This window comes from Epinephelus fuscoguttatus, linkage group LG2, assembly GCF_011397635.1.
Source record: "Epinephelus fuscoguttatus linkage group LG2, E.fuscoguttatus.final_Chr_v1".
Classification (NCBI taxonomy): Eukaryota; Metazoa; Chordata; class Actinopteri; order Perciformes; family Serranidae; genus Epinephelus; species Epinephelus fuscoguttatus.
The window spans coordinates 31,136,243-31,153,826 of NC_064753.1; the positions used below are offsets into that span (position 1 = coordinate 31,136,243).

Sequence of the window (17,584 nt, forward strand, 5' to 3'; positions counted from 1 at the left end):
ACAACTGACTCTTTGGTCCATTGTTAAACAGGAATCAGAGCCCACTGTAAAAATTAAAAAAAAAAAAAACATCCCAATGGTCTGTAAAAGCTGTAAAGGTCTGTGTGTTGTACAGTAACTGGTTGCCATTAGGTCAGGCTGTCACTAAAAGATTTTTCATGACTGTGGCAGGAGGAAGTGAGCAGTGGGAGGGCAGATTTGATAAGCATCATGTACTTTGCTCTATTTATCCTAGAGCAATTAAAGGAGGAAGTGGACACAATGATGTCTGGAGAACCAGGGCAGAGGTGGGTGGGGGAGCTGTTAGCACACACAAACACCAGCACAAACACACTCAGACCGACACACACACACACATACGTTAACTACTGTATGACTGTGCACTTACAGCGTCTCCAGACTCACGAGTCCAGCGAAACAGTTGTCTCCTATCTCTTTAATTCTGTTGTTGTGAAGATGTCTGGAGAAGCAAAAGCAGTTTTACACACATTTGTGAGTTTTTCATACCTTGACAGATTCAAAGTGATCCTCCACACTCATCATGGGTTTTATTCCAGTCTAGTTTTGCAGCTTTTGTGAGATGTTCCACAAATAATCTCCAAGCGGCAGGCTGTGATTTGTGAATCAGGTGTCTGTGCTTTATGTGTGTGTGCAGAAGGCTTTCCTTGCCTAATAGATTCAAGGTCTTTTCTTCCTGTTTACGCTGACGTGTTTATACTAACCCTGCAGCAATACCACCCAATGTGTGTGTCAGCGTGTGTTTGCGTGAATATATAACAATTTGGATCAATCCCTCGGATTCGTAATGCACCACATGTTTGCACGAGTTCCTCTCATGGAAGGTTTTAGCGTTTCCCTCCCATGCATAATAGAACAAGATAATCTAGATTTTACATTAACGCTCAGAGTTGAGAAACTTTTTCAAAGTGTCGTTAACATTCAAATTCAAACCCCAGTGGCACATTTCACTGCAAAAGTGCGTGTATGCAAAAACGCAGCAGGGCATGAGCAGCATCCCGTTTTGTTGACTTATTAACTGTAAGCTGTGGAAATAAATACTACAGCATGTTTGTGTTTGGAATCTGATTTGCAGTCGCACAGAGGAGACATTCAGAGCCAGAGCAGGAAACAAGGAGAGGTACTTTGCATTGATTTGTGGTGACAGAATAATGCATATGATGCATGAGAAACTAAATATGAATCACAGCTTCTTTTATTCAGAGCAGAGCACGAGCAGTGTATTCATATTTTACTAACTAGATGGTAACCTACAGTCAGACAGGGAGGCCATTTTCAAGTTATACAACAAAAAAAATCCCTCCACTCATTACACACCACGAGACATCCGACTATTACTGTCTGCTCACGCTGCAGAGAATTTGCATGTGTTGGCTCTGAACTTGAGAAATATCCTGATTCTACTTTACACCCAGTGACTTTCACTTCTTCAGCTACTCCCTCGGGTCATTTTAGTCAACACGAGAATGTTCTCAGTCGGTGCGCCTGGTTAATTAAGGTTTTAAAAAAGTACACCAGCAGGTTGTTCCTGCTGAGTTATTTAGCGTATAGGTCTAATAAGACTGCATGCAAAGTTCTCCTGGCTGTCTGGGAAAGGTCGCTTTAATGACTCTAAAACTGTTTATCAATCAGTACTGTAGCTTTTAAATGACAGCTCACTAAAAACCCTGATTAATTAAATGCCACAGTATGTAGAAGACTGAAGGGATTAATGATAGCTTCATGACTAGAAAATCAAACACACTGCACTAGATGCTTTGGTGCCTATGGTCTCTTTTATCCACCCTGCACACTGTGGCAAAGGCCAACTGGCCAAAAACATTAGGTAAACAGCGAATATTTGTACTTTAACACTGCAGATTTTTATTACAAACCCCAATTAAAACATTAGCTCGATATTACTTACAGCACGACTAGACTGGTGAGGTTGGCAAAGGCGCTGTCTGGTATGTGCGAGATCCGGTTGAGCGCTAATGTTAGAGCCTGAAGATTCGCCTGGTGTCTCAGAGAACCGACTGGGACCTCCGTCAGGTTGTTATCATCCAGCCATAGGTGGCGCAGCTGCTGAAGGCCTTCGAAACTGTCGTCTGGGACCGCGGTGATGTGGTTCGCATCAAGGCGACTGCAAAACAGTGGAACAAGGACAAAGCATGGGCTCATTAAATTAATGATATTGAAATTGGCTCAGGCATACGACACTGCTGTGAATGCCTTACAAACAGCAAAGAAAACAACAAAGAAAAATTTATATTAATCATATAAGTGTTAACTATATATTTTTTTTTAACCCAATCCTTCTTTTCATTTATTGTCACCTTGCCAGTCATGATTATGGCAAGCAAAGCAGCAAATAGCTTGTACCAGAGAGCTCACCTTCCAGCTCCAAATCATCTGGGAGATGAAGTGTTAGTTTATAGTATAGTTTCAAAATGCAGATAACTGCACGCTACGGTTCAACTATTTTATTTCATTCACATTTTAACCACACTTGGATTTCATTAAGGCTTTGAAAGGTCTCGGATGTCTGTTAATGCAACGACCAGAATCTAATTCTGATGTGCACTCAATGAACATACGCTAACTCTGCCCAATTAGCCACAACCTGTGTATCACCAAAAACAGGCAGCTAAGTTTAGTTTAGTTTATTTGATTTATAAGAAAACAGTGTGCAATGATATTATTAATTTACAAGAAATGAAAACATGGTTGCACCAGATTTAGCAAAACACTTTTTTCCATCTGTAGTCCTACAGACACAATAAATAAAAATAAAAATAAAATTCAAGGTGCAATGCGGACTACAGTAGTGTAGTAGTGTAAAAGCAGTGGTGTTTGCACCAGTTCCTCTCAATGCAGAGGATATAAAGATGATGTGAAAATACAGGGAATCTGATGTTTGACTGACTACAGAGCAGTGACCCTGCAAACATATTAATTTTTTATCAGGAGCGAGCCAAAATCTTGGTGGTAAAAAAGGAAATATTTTTAATTTAAGCAGTATTATGAATGCACAAGTGCTCCTTTCACCATCACCACCCTGTTTTCTCCTGCTATCCTCCCTCACCGAGTGTCTCGCCCTCCCTCAAAATTCCTCAAGTGTCTGGGCTGGAAGAAAAACAGTCTTGATTGACATTTAGCTCTCTAAGGCTTTATACAAACCAAGTCCTGGCTCTGTCAAAGCATATTACTTCAGCTACAGACCTTAAAACCCTTGCAGAGAAAAGACATCTGTTAAAAAGAAAGAAGAGCGGCAGGAAAAAAGACGAGAGGGGAAGCAAGGGACAAGGGGAGGGTTATAGAGGGGTGATAATAGCTGAAAGCTGGACTTTCAGCACGTTTCTCCAGCTGGATCCATTCCCTCATTAGTCCCTGGAGGTGGCAAAAAATAGAGCCATATACGCATCACGGTCTCAGTGAAACTGACATTTGGTAGTCGCAGAAAAACAATGCTGAAGACCGAGGGCGAGTGGAGCAGGAAATCGTGAGAGGGCTGACAGTTACGAGTAAACACGGGGAAACAAACAAGCTCCTGGAAAACTCAACAACCCAACATAGGAAGAGAGGAGTTAGCCACAGATCTGCTGAATAAGTCTGACCTACATTTGCACAGGGCTTAGTGCACAAAAAACACTGCAGCAGTTAAGTAAGTGATATCAGTGGAACCGCCCCGAGTGACATCAACGATGTCTTGAGTAAATAATTGAGATTTATGCATTTATTCTTGACTTGGAGGAGGAGTACAGTATTAACTCTGATCATATTGCAATCTTACAGTGGTGGAGCATTTTAAATAATGTAGATGACGGCTGCAGAGACATATAACAAAGGTAATTCTCTGTATGGACGCTAAAGTTTGACAAACTGTAAGTGTAACACAATGCATTTGGGGTTTCTATTTTTTGTTTAATTAACATCCATCACAAATGTATAACATCCATGTTTTTGGAGCAAAAAAACAATATCTGATTTTAAAGTGAAATTTAAAGTGTAACAAGACTAAAAGTCTGCAGCCATGCTAGCAGCTCTGTTGTCAGCTGTACTTAAAGCTAAATGCTAATGCTAGCATTGCAACATGCTCACACTGACAACGCTATCATGCTGAAGTTCAAGAGGTATCATTTTCACAGTCTTAGTTTAGCATGTTAGCATGCTAACATTGACTAATTAGCACTGGGCACAAGACAGTTTAAGTATTGAACAAATTAAATAGCAATTCATCTTAAAGTTGTTGAGACATTTCACATAAAACAACATATGTGAACCTAAGTCGTTGGGATTCAGCCTCTGGGCACAATAAATGTCTGAGCGACAACTAATGGCAATCCATCCTGTGGTGCTGTAGATCTTTTAGTCTGGAAAAAAAATGGACAAACCGACCAACAGCACAAGTACAACGCTCTCATCCTGGACGCGTTTAGTTTAGTGCATCTTGTCTGTCATTCACACTGAGAAATCAGTATTCAGTGACCCTAAATTGACCCCCGTTGTTCCCTATAAACCCATTTTTGCATAAATTTGTTAAGCAAATTCCCAGCACCAAACGTTACGATCTTTACATACATTAGCAGATAAACGGTTCTGCAGTGCTCCCGCTCCTGCTGCTGCTTTTTATATTATCTTTGTGAGTAACTGTCTAGAATGTGGTTGTTACTTTGGCACAAACACTATGAATTCCACTTTGGACAGTAGGCTGTGTAAATACACTGCAGTGCTTTCTCTGACAACAGCACCGGTGGCTGCGGCGGATCTTCTCGTCCAGGAATTCAGGACAAAGTAGCTTTCTTATTAACTTCTAAAGAAAACACAGGCTTTTCATAAAACTCACAAACAGAGCTGAGTGATTTTGTTTTACATATTAACATGAATAACTGCTTTTGCAGCAGCAGCACCTTTTGATCACCTTCATGTTCCATCAGCAGTTTAAAAAAGTTTTTGATAGTTTAAAAATCTTAATCGTAGTTCCTCTCCCGTTAGGTCATGTTTGACCGTTCACAAGAAATTGAAACTACATTAACCCAACAAAACAGATGACCAGTATGATGACATGGACAAATAATTATTACAACCTGCAGCAGCAGCAGCAGCAGCAGCAGTGAGTGTTTCCTTAATACTATAAATGCAGGACGGAAAGGTCCACTTGAAACTCAGGTTCTTTAAGCAAACAATACCCAACGCATGTGTACAGTATGCATGTATGTGAGAGGGTGTCTGTAAGTCCGTGTGTGTGTGTGTGTGTGTGTGTGTGTGTGTGTGTGTGTGTGTGGCAGATGACTTACAGAGACTGGAGGGAGTGAAGGTTCTTCAGGGCTGCACTGGGCACAGTCTTCAGCTGATTATTCTGCAGCATCCTGAAGATAAAATGGCAGAAATGATGATTTTAACTCAACTTGCAACACATTTTTATCATGAATTTAAAACAGTGGCTGCGGAGGGTTCCTAACTGAGTGAAATAACCCAGACATATCTTAATGGCAGTCGTGATAAGAGCTGGTCAAATTCTCTATAAGCTAGGTAAAAGGTGGTTCTATGCTTCCTCTCTTATATTCTTTAAAATAGGGTACACTGGACCATCCTTTACAAAAGTAAAAGAAATAATGCCGTCCCACTATCTCTTGAGACAGCAACATTTAAAGTGACCCATGTCAAAAACATCCACCATAGCCTAGTGTAAGCACAGTCAGATTTTCTTAAGTAAAGACAGCCGCAGTACTAAGTCCTTATGAATTTTCCTTCATATCTTTCCTTGACCTCGTGACATTTTCCATTAAGACCAAGTAAAAGTGTTTAGAAAAGGACAAAGGGCATGTTCTACTATTCGACCGCAGCCAGTGTGTGTCCACAGATTCATCTGATGCTAAATACACTGGCAAACTTTTTAAATCCTCCTCTGTGTGTTGTTGTTTTTTATGTGGCTCCTCACTGGAGACAGTAGCTCCATATATTTCTCTTGATCCCTGATTCCTGTTGCCAAGCTGATGAAGAAACTTTAAACACTAATCAAGTTATGAAACAATCCATATTCATCTTCACTCTCAAGAGCATATACACTTGCTTATAGAGGTACTCTATTTGTAAAAACTGACCCAAACCTGATGTGATTAGGGTTTGTTTGAGCTGCATGTAGTCAAAATACTCCAGTTTGTTTTCACTTGTGTGGTTACAAGTCACAATGTGAATAATTCACTCGATATGATAATACCGCCATGCGATTGTGTTTTCAGTCGTGTAACCAAGACCTCACCTGTAGATCAACAGGACTTTGAACTTTTGGCCCGTCGCAGAATCAACAGGGCAGTGCTTTGTGCGATGTGTTCGAATCTGTGCAGGCACACTAGGGTGTGCTGCCCGATGTAAATTACGCAGAACTAATTTTTACACAGGGCTTGTGTGCAATGCTGTGTTAGGTGTTTTCACAGGGACAGATACTGTGAGGGCAGGGATGGAAAAAGGCATTTGGTCTATTCTGAGTTGATGTAAATTGCATGACTATGTTTAGGGTGGCAATAACTGACAGCACCACAATGTTACCGCAAACTGCAATATTTACTCTCTCCCCCAGTGTGTGGAAAACTTCACACCATTGCAGCCATAAGTGTGTGTGCTTGTGTGTGTTGACAGCGGTGGTGGTGACAGGGAGGGTGCGTGCTTACAGGACTTTGAGCTGATGCAGTCCAGACAGGGCTTCAGGGTGGATGAATGACAGGTCATTCCCCGCAAGTCGTCTGTGGGGACAGAAAGAGTCACACTTAGATTTCTGGACATTTCTTTAATGTTTTAAAGCTACAGGAGACATTTCTGCACAAAAGAAACACAGCAACAAACACAAAGAGTATAATTCATCTCTGAGTAAAGCAGCACATAGTGTGTGAGATCTTCTCTACATCTAGCGCCTCAGTAGATTAGTTTCCAGCTCTGAAGCTGAGCATGGGACCTGGGGTGTCAAAGACATGTGTCTGTGCCATGGCCTGTTGTCACTTCATCCGTCACCCTCAAGAGATTAGAGCTGTTCCTGGATATCACCTCTTAGATCCCTCTCCGAGTCTCCTAACCATTACTATTCAGCTCCCCATAGAGGGTGAAAAACTGATTCACCCCTCTGAGGCTGATGCAAGCAGTGTCTTCTTGTAACAGTCTTTGCCTTGTAACATTTATCACTGGGCTGCTTCTTCAGTACCTGCATGAATTACTTGAGGCCGATGGGGGACACCTCTCTTTCCTGTTGGGAACAGGAAGTGTATAGGAAATAAGGGTGTAAATAAGCATGGGACAGGCTGATTGGGAGACGCAGCCCGAATGTACTATCTGGCATGAGAGATTAGCAACAGATTTATCACTCTGCAACGTGAGTCAGACCAGGCTGAATTCCCTGCAACAAGAGCTGCTGGGTGTGAGCCTGAGAATCAAGTCTGACTCTGTTAGATGACCACATACCCTTCATGTACAGTCAGAACTGGCCTTTTGTTTGCCATCAGTTTCAGTGAACTGGAGAGCTAATCCACTGTAAAGCATTTCTGTCGTAAAACTGAGTTGACCAGCGTGAGCAGCTGATTCCCTGATGAGACTGACAAAGCTAAAATACCTGTTCTATGAGTACACTGTATGCCAACAGTAGGCAAATGGCACGCCACAAAAAATATTAGCCCATATTTTTTCCTTTCACAGTTTGTATCAAGAAAAACTAAATGTTTTTACAACAAATATAATCAGTGATTTGCATCACAAACTAGGGCTGCACAATTTGCAATTAAAATTTTCATATGAGTCACAATTTTAGTGGGACCGAGAATTTTTGCATTTTGTTTTCACTTAAGAAAATATACAACTGATGATGATGTGATTTTTGCTGGGGTCTGTACCAAACAAGCGTGTTCCGTTGTGTGTGGAATATGATTTGTAAGTGAGGGTCTCTCATTATTAACAACATGTTGTAACACATTATACCTTTATCAGAAATTTGCAACTCCTGCAACTTCAAATTGTCCTTGGCTATATTTTGATTCTTTTCTTTTAAAGAAGTGAGCAGCCTTAAAACAAACACAAAAAGGCAGATGGACATGACGTGGTATTTTTTTTATTTTTTTTTCAACAAGTCACTATTAAGTGTGTATAACACGTCAATAACATTTTCAACTCAAGTAAATTTGTATACAGCCAAACATTTAAAATCACTTTGAAGAACAAGATAGTAGTGTGCTCAAGGACCATCTTTATCATGATACTCAACAAAAAATGCAGGTGCTCTTGAAGAAAAGAGGCCAGCACATGGGAAGAAATAAATTAACTTCAGGCACTCATGCGTGGATGCATTTGTTTTTTTAAAGACTTGTGGAAGTGTTTCACTTTCAAAATGGCTTCTCACTGCTATCCATTTCTGTCACCCACCTGGGCTCACTTGTTAATCAAGATAAGGTGACACCCCCTACCAAGCTTATAAAATGTGAAATTTGACTCCTGTCCACCCTTCTGTACCCTGACAAAGACCTTTGGGTCGAAACCAGTTGGTGTTTTAATTTAAGCAGCCATGTTTTGAAATCAAGGCTTTTTAACTTAATTCAAATTTAAAATCACTTGTTTGCCTCAAGAAGCATTTTAAGTCTCGTAGTGCAACACAAAGCATATATTTGTAATGGCGGTATTTTTTCACCAAAAAAGTTTTACAATAACATTTCTGTTACCCCCACAAGACAATCGTAAATGCTATACGTCCCTCATGTTTTCTAAATTTTCACCAATTTTCACCATTTGAGGTTTGACTGGTTCCCTTTTAATTACGTCATTTTCTTGCACCCTGTTCTCCTGCGATGATTTAAAGGTAGGGTCTGGAGGATTTTCCAGTTGCTGTTTGTAAACACACATTCAAATTTGGCCCGTCCTATCAGGCTCAACTCTCCCGGGTGTACGGAGCCCGGAGGTACGGAAGAAGGCTTCACAGAAGAGGTTCAGGCAAGGCTCGCACTGGTGCCAGTCGGACACGCTCGGGCACGGCACCTGCGCTCTCTCATTGGCTGGGGAAATCTCCGCCCAGATGTGGTCCAAGCTCACAAAAACATCAAAATACAGTTAAAGGGCAGGAGCTCTGCAAACAGAGTCACCACCACACATGCGTAGAAGCCCATAGGTGATGATTAAGCAGGATTTCATTTGTATATGTCTATATTTTGTTTTGTTTGAAAATCCTCCAGATCCTACCTTTAATGGCACTTAACTAGAGAATCAGTGCCACCAGCTGCGTGGTTCAATTAAACCAGCTCCTAAAATTCACATAACAGTAGTGGACGCTGATTCAGAGGAAATTTGGTCAAAATTTGCTCTACACATGGACGGAAACTTCGCTATAAAGGCAACAAATTTCTAATAAAGTCTCCATCTGCCACAAAAATGGAAGAGAGATAGCTGGCTGTCAAGCAGCCAAGAAACATGGTGTCACCGAGGATGGCAAACCAAAGAAAAAAAACCAAGTTGAATAAAACTGTAATGTGCTTGCAAATTCAAAGCTTGCGTGAGCTTGGCAGGAAAGCATGTGAGTAAGCATAACTGGTTATTTTGCTTTTACTGCATTTTATTCAAATTTGAACATTAACTTAAGAGTGTGCTGAATGTGAAAAACATTAAGTCTTTTAAGAGAGCCTCCACCAGCAGCAGACCGACTGCTCTAAACCCACATTAAATGAATTCGGGGCCATTCACAGACCTTATTTACTGCTTGACTTGAAGTGGTTGACCAAAGCTGTCATATCAGGATGTGAATGCTCACTAGCTTTACAAAGAAGGCTGTCAGTTCAATGAATAAATTCCACAGCTGAATTCCACAATTCAGAATACTATTAAATCAACCAATCAATGTATCTCTACTGAGCCACAATTTGTCAAGAGATGTCTTGTGACAGCTTAAATAAGAAATAAGTTTTTAATTCCCAGACCATAATCTGCAGTCATGACTACAGTGCAAGTTGTCACACGCAGATGGCCACCTACAAATTCAAAATGACACGAATCTTGTCTGAGTCACTCTTGTTCATTTCCAACATACAGTGACCAATGTGGCTCGTGTCAATACGACTTGATTCTGTGAGAGCTCACACAGCCCAGAACCTTCAATCGCTGTCACGAGCCGCTAACCACCACATGCAAACATGGTTTGACAAATCATTCAGACATCCTTCAGGTTTCACAACATAAAAAGCTTCTCCTCCTCTTGCATCTTTCAGCAAATTCAGTACATGTCCCCCCAGGCTCCGACGAGGGAAGAAGAATGTGCTAAATCTCGTTGAGGAAAGGCTAAATCCTCTCCTTGTGCAACACCACTCCCACAGGTCTACCTTTGTCAATAGCAAATTCACAAAGAGCCCTAGCAGTGCACTCTGACAGCTGAGGGCTACAAACATGATTTACCATCAAGGGAAAAAAAGCATTTGGGCTTTAAATTTTGCTGAAACAGTACAATTTAACTTTCTATTTAGGTAACTTCTGTGGCAAAACCCAAACAAGCACCCCTCCCCCACGACATGCTCCCACATGTACAGTACACACCTTTTTTCTGTACCATTGTTGGTAGGTATCTGTGATACTAAGCGTGTGACTTAATTTCCTGTGTTCATGTTGGCAATGAAGATGATCATATTGCCATTTCCAAGAATCATTTAATTATAAAAGAGTTGTGAAGTGACAGGAGCTATTTCAGGCGCCTCTGGTTCTGGAAGTACAAGTCACATTCATTTTCCCACCGACAACGTGACTCACAGTTGGATCGCCATGACACTTTCCTGGTTGAATCATCAGTACAAAAAATTAACAACTGTGTTACTTATTAAAGTATCTGGTTCTTTGATTTAAAAAAGAAAAAGGTTACAGAACAACAGTACAAGTCTGTGTACCTAAAAACTTCAGGGTAGAAGTTAACTAAGACTCCCGAGGTACATTTCAGCAGGAAATATCCAGTCACCAAGGTAACGCTCTTTCAAGCTGATCACAAAGCTACAAATTATGCTGTTAAGACAAATCATTTTACATCTGCAGTTTAAATAAATTTCTTTTTAGTACCAACAATCTGCAACAGCAAACTGTTATAAATTTGGAAGACAACGTTCCTCAGTTTCTGTCCTGAGCAGACAGGAGGTCTGGTGCAGCTTTGACTGTCACTAGAAGCACTTTTAGGGTCCTTAAAGAAGAGAGTTACTGAGAGGCAGGGGTGTTGCATTATAGCAGAACTGATGATAAGGCACAGTGGTGCAGTGATTAATATTGTCACCTCAAAGCAAGAGGGTTTCTGGTTCGAACCCTGAGTGGGGGAGCCCCTCTGTGCGGAGTTTGCATGTTCTCCCCGTGTCAGTGAGGGTTTTCTCAGGGTACTCTGGCTTCCTCCCACAGTCCAAAGACATGCAGATTAATTGGTGACTCTAAATTGTCCGTAGGTGTGAATGTGAGTGTGAATGGTTGTCTGTCTCTATGTGTCAGGCCTGTGATAGTCTGGTGACCTGTCCAGGGTGTACCCCAACTCTCACCCAATGACAGCAAGGACAGGCTCCAGCCCCCCTGCAACAACTAACAGGATGACCAGTTATGGAAAATGAATTCATAATAATAATAATAATAATAATATTGTGTAAATAATCCAGCATCACTTAATAATTTCTATTTCTTGTCTCCCTCTCCACTGCACTCCTACACTCGTATTTTGTGTAATTAATTTACCAAAAGAGAGATAAAACACATAATTGACAAAGTTTAAGATAAGTTGGACTGATAGCATTATTATTATCATTCATTTTGTGTAGATATAAAAATAATTTCATTAGTGTGAATTCTTTTGGCCATGATAATCATGCAGCTAAAATCTGCCACTTCAGGGGAATAAAATCTCTGATGTGTACGACATCATCTCTCCACAGTAAGGAAACAATGCTCATATTGTGTATTGTTTCCAGCAATACAAAATATGTGTCTCACTGGAAACACTAGAGTTCCCCTTCAACTGACTGTAGTATAATTAATCAGGACAAACAATTCCAATGTGAGCCATCACTCAAAAAGATCTCATTCCCTGCTATATTTGAATATAGTTATTGTTACCATATTCAGGGTTCCCACACATTTTTATCAACGAATTTTCAAAAGTTTTCTGTAACTTTTCTATAATATTTCACCCCATTTCCATGACTTTATTCAAGTAGTTAAAACAAAGTAGGCAGATCATGGGATGCAGCAATGGACTCGATCAGTGGATCAACTGATGCTTGACATTCTGGTAGAAGCATTGACTTCATCTGGCCTGGCTACAGTAGGTGTGAAATATGTGCAGATGATGAGCAACCTTCTGGTTGTCTTGATGCTTTGGTGTTGGTGCAGAGTCGACGCAGGTAAGGTCTACCTCTCTATTGAAATCACGTAGGAACAGGCAAGCACTCTCAAAATAAATACACTCGTGAGGTGCACGGCCAAAAACAGCGAAAAAGGGAAAAACGCCAGCACTCTCAAATGGCCTTTTAGTAAGTTTAATCAACCAGCTTGGATGGCAGTACCAGTATACAACAGACGTTTCAACAGAAAGTCTTCACTTTTTTGTCCCTTTTTTCTACCTCTCTATTGAGCCATGTCTTTTATTTGCGGTTCAGAAGCCGTGCATTATTAAACACTCACCTCCCAAGCATTTGCAGATAAGCAAACTGCTAGCGCTTGCCAACTTTACTCCCTCATTACACATTCCCACCACGAACTAGCTGCGTACGCCAATGTGCATCATGTGATACTGGTGACATTTCAACAGTCATGCTGCCCAGCACTAGATTTTAAATCAATACTACAAGCCTATCACAGCCTAATGTCAGCTGGGACAGGCTCCAGCCCTTCTGCGACGCCTAAGAGGATAAGCGGTTATGAAAAATGAATGAACTACAAGTATTTTGCGTAATGTTGGACATGTTTTGAGATTTTGATGAACACATTTTAAAATATAGCCAAAACAACATATATTCAAAACCTTTCTGAAACACTCTGTTATTTCCAAACCATTTCTAAACCTGGAAAACAGTTTTTCTAGTCTCATAATTTTTCCAGGAACTGCATGACCATGGCAACCCTCAATGTTGTTATCAAAAGGTAAAAGATAAATTACACTGGTACAGACTTTATCTCATTTCATTTGGCCAGACAGATTAAAAATAGCACGAAAGAAAAACAAGCTTTATTTTTAGCAGACATTTCATACAAATCGACGCAATACCATGTGCTTCACAAAACATGAAAAACAGAGAGGAAAACACACACTTACAATACACAAACAAAAAGACGATAAAAAATAAAATGATAAAATAACTTCATATTATTTCATTGACAAACTGCAACCTATCAATAACAGGCTGAACCAGTTGTCAGCGCGACAATTCACTTAAGACATAGAGAGCCTATCGGTCACAGGATATTCCAAGACTATAAACAAACTGCAAAGGAGACAGAGAATACCTGTCATCACGTCTGCTGAGCTTTGTGGTGCCTTTGGCAAGAAAGAGGGAGAGCAGAGGAGATTGCGTGACTACGAAGGAGGGAATATTCCTCCCTCGTCTCCGCTCCTGTCCTGTAGGAGGATGTCCCGCTCTCTTTTCTCTCCCTGATCTCTTTCTCTGTCAATTCTTTCTCCCCCTGTCTTTGCCCTCAGGGCCCATGCTCTGGTTCACTGACACTGCTGCAGCCCCGGAGCGAAGAAGTCATCCACCAAAGTTCACTGAGACAAGCCTGCAGATTTGTTCCCAGAAAGAAGGTTAAACAAACACACATTATGAACTAAGGGTATATGTCAATCAATGACACCCCGACGACAGTCCATCCATTATGATGACCTCAGATGAGAAGAAGTAGCGGCAAAGATCGGGTGGGTTATTTTTTTTTCGGTCTTGTTGCCATGGAAACCATTGTTTTGCCCTCTTCCTTCCTGCCTTGCATTCCTCCGCACAATGCGATGAAAAGTAAATTGCCTTTCGACAAAGCAGATTGGAGTGGCGTATGGAAAAGAAGAGGGTGAAGACTCGGCCGGCTGAAAGATGCACGAGAGCTGAAAGAAAAAAAAAAGAAAAAAAAAAAAAAAACACGACCGCAAAAGGCCAAGTGGAGCTGGAACCGCTGGAGTGTGTTCACTCACTGGTCATTTTGCTTTCTCAGGGCTGCATGTTACCTGATATCAGGTAGACAGATTTTATCTCTGACTCCCAGCAGCAGCGAGCCAGACAGCGGAGTGTTTAAAGAGTAAAGAAATAACAAACACCCACTAAGATTAGATGTACGCCACTCAACAAAGCCCCAGAGCGCAGATGTGCTGTTGCCACCCTGATAATCCCTTAAAAGCAAAAATCCACACAGGATGTCACATGATCGTAGCTTCAATACATGTTGTCTCACCTCACCTTTTTTAATTGAGCTTCACTGCGCCTTCTATAACCGCCCTTGTTCAACTCGTGAATGGCTGAGTGATTCGTAACCTCACGTAATGCTGCGCTTATCTTCTTCAGCTGAGAAGGAGGGCATGCTGTGCACCTATACTGTGTGTTTTGCAGCACAAACTCAAATACCCAGGTGCATGTCATAAGCCCTCATGTCAACATTGTACAGAGTAAATACATCATTAGCGAGAGAAAAAAAGGGGGCATGTACTCACAGTTCCTCCAGATAGGGGAAGTTCTTGAATACAAACGCTGGAAGCTCAGTGATGTTGTTCATGCTCAGGTCACTGTGGAAACAAAAAATCAGTTAGAAAGCACAGTAAAATCTCAGAATTCAAGGATACCTTTAAATTACAGGTTTTATATATTGGAAGCAGAAAACAATAAAGTTGTATAGTAACATCTTGTGTGGATTTTAAGCTGTTTCCAACTACGAATCAATTGGTACAATTTCAATTTGTTCTTGCCCCGATTTTGTCTCTAAATCTTAAATCATTTCGCCAATTTAATTATTTTCACTGCCTTGCCTTTTGTAGCTGTGAAGCCCTTCTTAACCCTGGTTTTGAAAAATGTTTAATTAATTAGGTTTAACGTATTTACATAAGATGTTCTCAGATTTTGTTAACACACGGTTCTCAAAATGAAATCATCTGCGCATGAGCCTTCATTTTATCAGCTAATTTATACATGCAGTTTTAAGGCTCAACAATAAGGATTTCCCTGGGCAAGTAAAATGCCACGTTAGGCTAGTAAATCGAGCAACTAACTTGCCCGATTTAGCAGTAAAAAAGAGAACTAAATGCATTGCTTTTTTCTGGGGCTGATGTTGGAAGAAGCTAAAGAGTGAGCCAACCCGCTTCCTTCTGCCAAGAATTGCAAATGCACAGTACTGATCAGGCACTCCCGAGAAAATGGCCGCGGATAAAGACAAAGTTCATGTGCCGAAGCACAAGCAAGCATCTAAATTATCCAGAAACCAGGAGTTTAGTTGGGTGGCTTTAGGAGTTGTGAGTGAAACTCCAACTGTGTTGCACAGTTTGCCAGTAGTTTGAGAGCAAGGCAGATAAAATAAAATAAAAATTAAACATGACAATTAACTTTAGTCTTTGTTGTTCTTTTATAACCACTAATGCATGAAACAGTGTGTATAAGAGCACGTATAAATTGACTTTGGGTAAGGAGATTTCTGAGCCCCTTTCCCCGACCAGGCAAGTGAATAGAAGCATTAACAGTGAACCCTGAGTGAAGATCTAAACATGATGTTTTTGACTGTACATGTAAACTATGCAAACAAACAATAGGCTAGTTGTGTCACCCATCCTTTATGGCAATTTAAGTCTATTGAGTGTGCCTGCATGAGTGTAACCTCAACCAAAAAAGGCTTGAAGAAGCCCTTCTCTTTAGCCCCGGGGATCTTCATTTTTCAGACCAACTTCAAGTAAAGATAGGCATGTAGCAGCATGAAAGATATGCACACAGGACTTGATTTGCTTCCCCACCAACACTAATATAAGTATATGTGTTTACATCTTCATAATCATCATTTAAAAAACACACACATATGTGCTACTGAAACTTAAGAAAAGTTGAGCAGTGTTTTCAACAGGCTCTGCAACATAAGGGCCTGTCACAGTGAGAAGGAGGACAAAAGACTGCCTTGGCTCTACAGAGGAGACCTACAGTGAGAACAAGCTCCGCTCTGGATCCCTAATCTTGATTAGGAATCCACTAACCCGCTTCAAAGAAAAACCACCCCCCTTGACGACAAATGTAAAGAAATGGCGCTTATCAAGACTGAAAAAACATCCGGGATTCACAAATGAAGCGCCCCCCCTGCGCCCCTCTCCCTCCCTTTTCACTCTCCGACTGGCCATCTTATATTTCACTGCCAGATCTCTCTAGGACCTTGTGTGTGGGCCCCTGAATCCTACAAGGATCATATTGCCCTTCCTCTGCAGTCCCAACTACACACACGCAAACACACAGGCACATGCACGGAGGCCTTAAAAGGCGGGCCCTGACAGAACCCTCATCATCCCTGCGACCTGTGTCCCATCTCCACTTACCTGGTTATCCAATTACCATACAGACTGTGCAGCTACGACAACACTTCCATCAACATCCACCCACTGCTTATCGTTCCTTCCTACCCAGACAACATCTCTGGTGGTGTTCTGCAACCACTGCTGCAGATCTGCCACCACTGGCGGTCAGATGGATACATCCCTAACCACATTTTAAACCGTTTGACTAAATCTTCCGCAGACTGTTGACTGGTCTGAACCACATGCAGGGCTGGGGAGTACGGGAGGCCTGCATGACTCTATCACACTTCCTCCCTCCCTCTGCGTCTGGCTGCTTTACTCATCAAGGTCCTGGCCTGTCCCTGCTAAGATAGATTGAAGGGGACACTAAAAATGCAGCTGTGATAAATGGTGACAAGCCTAAACGCTTCTACGAACAGGTATCAGTAAATTTATATCCCATGTGCAATTTGGCTTCATTTTAGCAGAGAGGAAGCAGAGAATCTGAGGAAGGTAGCAGAAATGCTTCGAGAAAAGGAAATGGCTGCTGAGGCGAAGCATGAACATAGTCTAAAGTCTCATAGTTAAAATACAGTTACTTCAAAAATACAATCCTTATATCGGGCCACATCCACACCAATACGATTTCATTTTAAAACAGGTTTTTCTCCTTACATGGGTGCCGGTGTAGACAGGAAGTAGACTGTCTACAACAGAAATACCGAAGAATAAGACCAGAGATTTCTTTGCTTGTACTAACAACGAGGTGGAACTGTTTCTAAAAGTAACATGAGTATGTATGCCAGTCAAGATGGCGAAAAACTAATCAGGAGTCGTTGCAAATACGTCGACATATCAGAGCAGTACCGCGAGCATTACCCATCACCACAGGAAGCCATGGCAATGGGAAAGGAGTAAGGTTACCCACACAAGAAGGATGAAATCACAAAAGAAATATAGACCTAGCTATAATGTTTGGGGTCGACACATTGAGGGTGAAAGGAACCACTTGGGAAGCGAACATGGGTGTGTCATCTTTTCCACAAGTCTTCATTTCTGACCGTCAAGGCTTGAACGCAACCCTGGGGTTTATTAAAGTAGAGTGGGGTTAGC

General features: G+C 41.3%; 1 protein-coding gene across 1 annotated transcript in view; it reads right to left on the reverse strand.

Moving 5' to 3' along the window:
• Positions 1-17,584, reverse strand: part of lgr4 (leucine-rich repeat containing G protein-coupled receptor 4) — a 38,795-nt gene that overhangs the window by 11,045 nt on the left and 10,166 nt on the right. The window contains exons 2-6 of the mRNA XM_049595588.1: positions 14,663-14,734; positions 6,669-6,740; positions 5,295-5,366; positions 1,925-2,140; positions 389-460 (exon numbers count right to left, since the gene is read on the reverse strand). Coding sequence (XP_049451545.1) covers positions 389-460; positions 1,925-2,140; positions 5,295-5,366; positions 6,669-6,740; positions 14,663-14,734 — 504 coding nt within the window. The remainder of the gene's footprint in view (positions 1-388; positions 461-1,924; positions 2,141-5,294; positions 5,367-6,668; positions 6,741-14,662; positions 14,735-17,584) is intronic.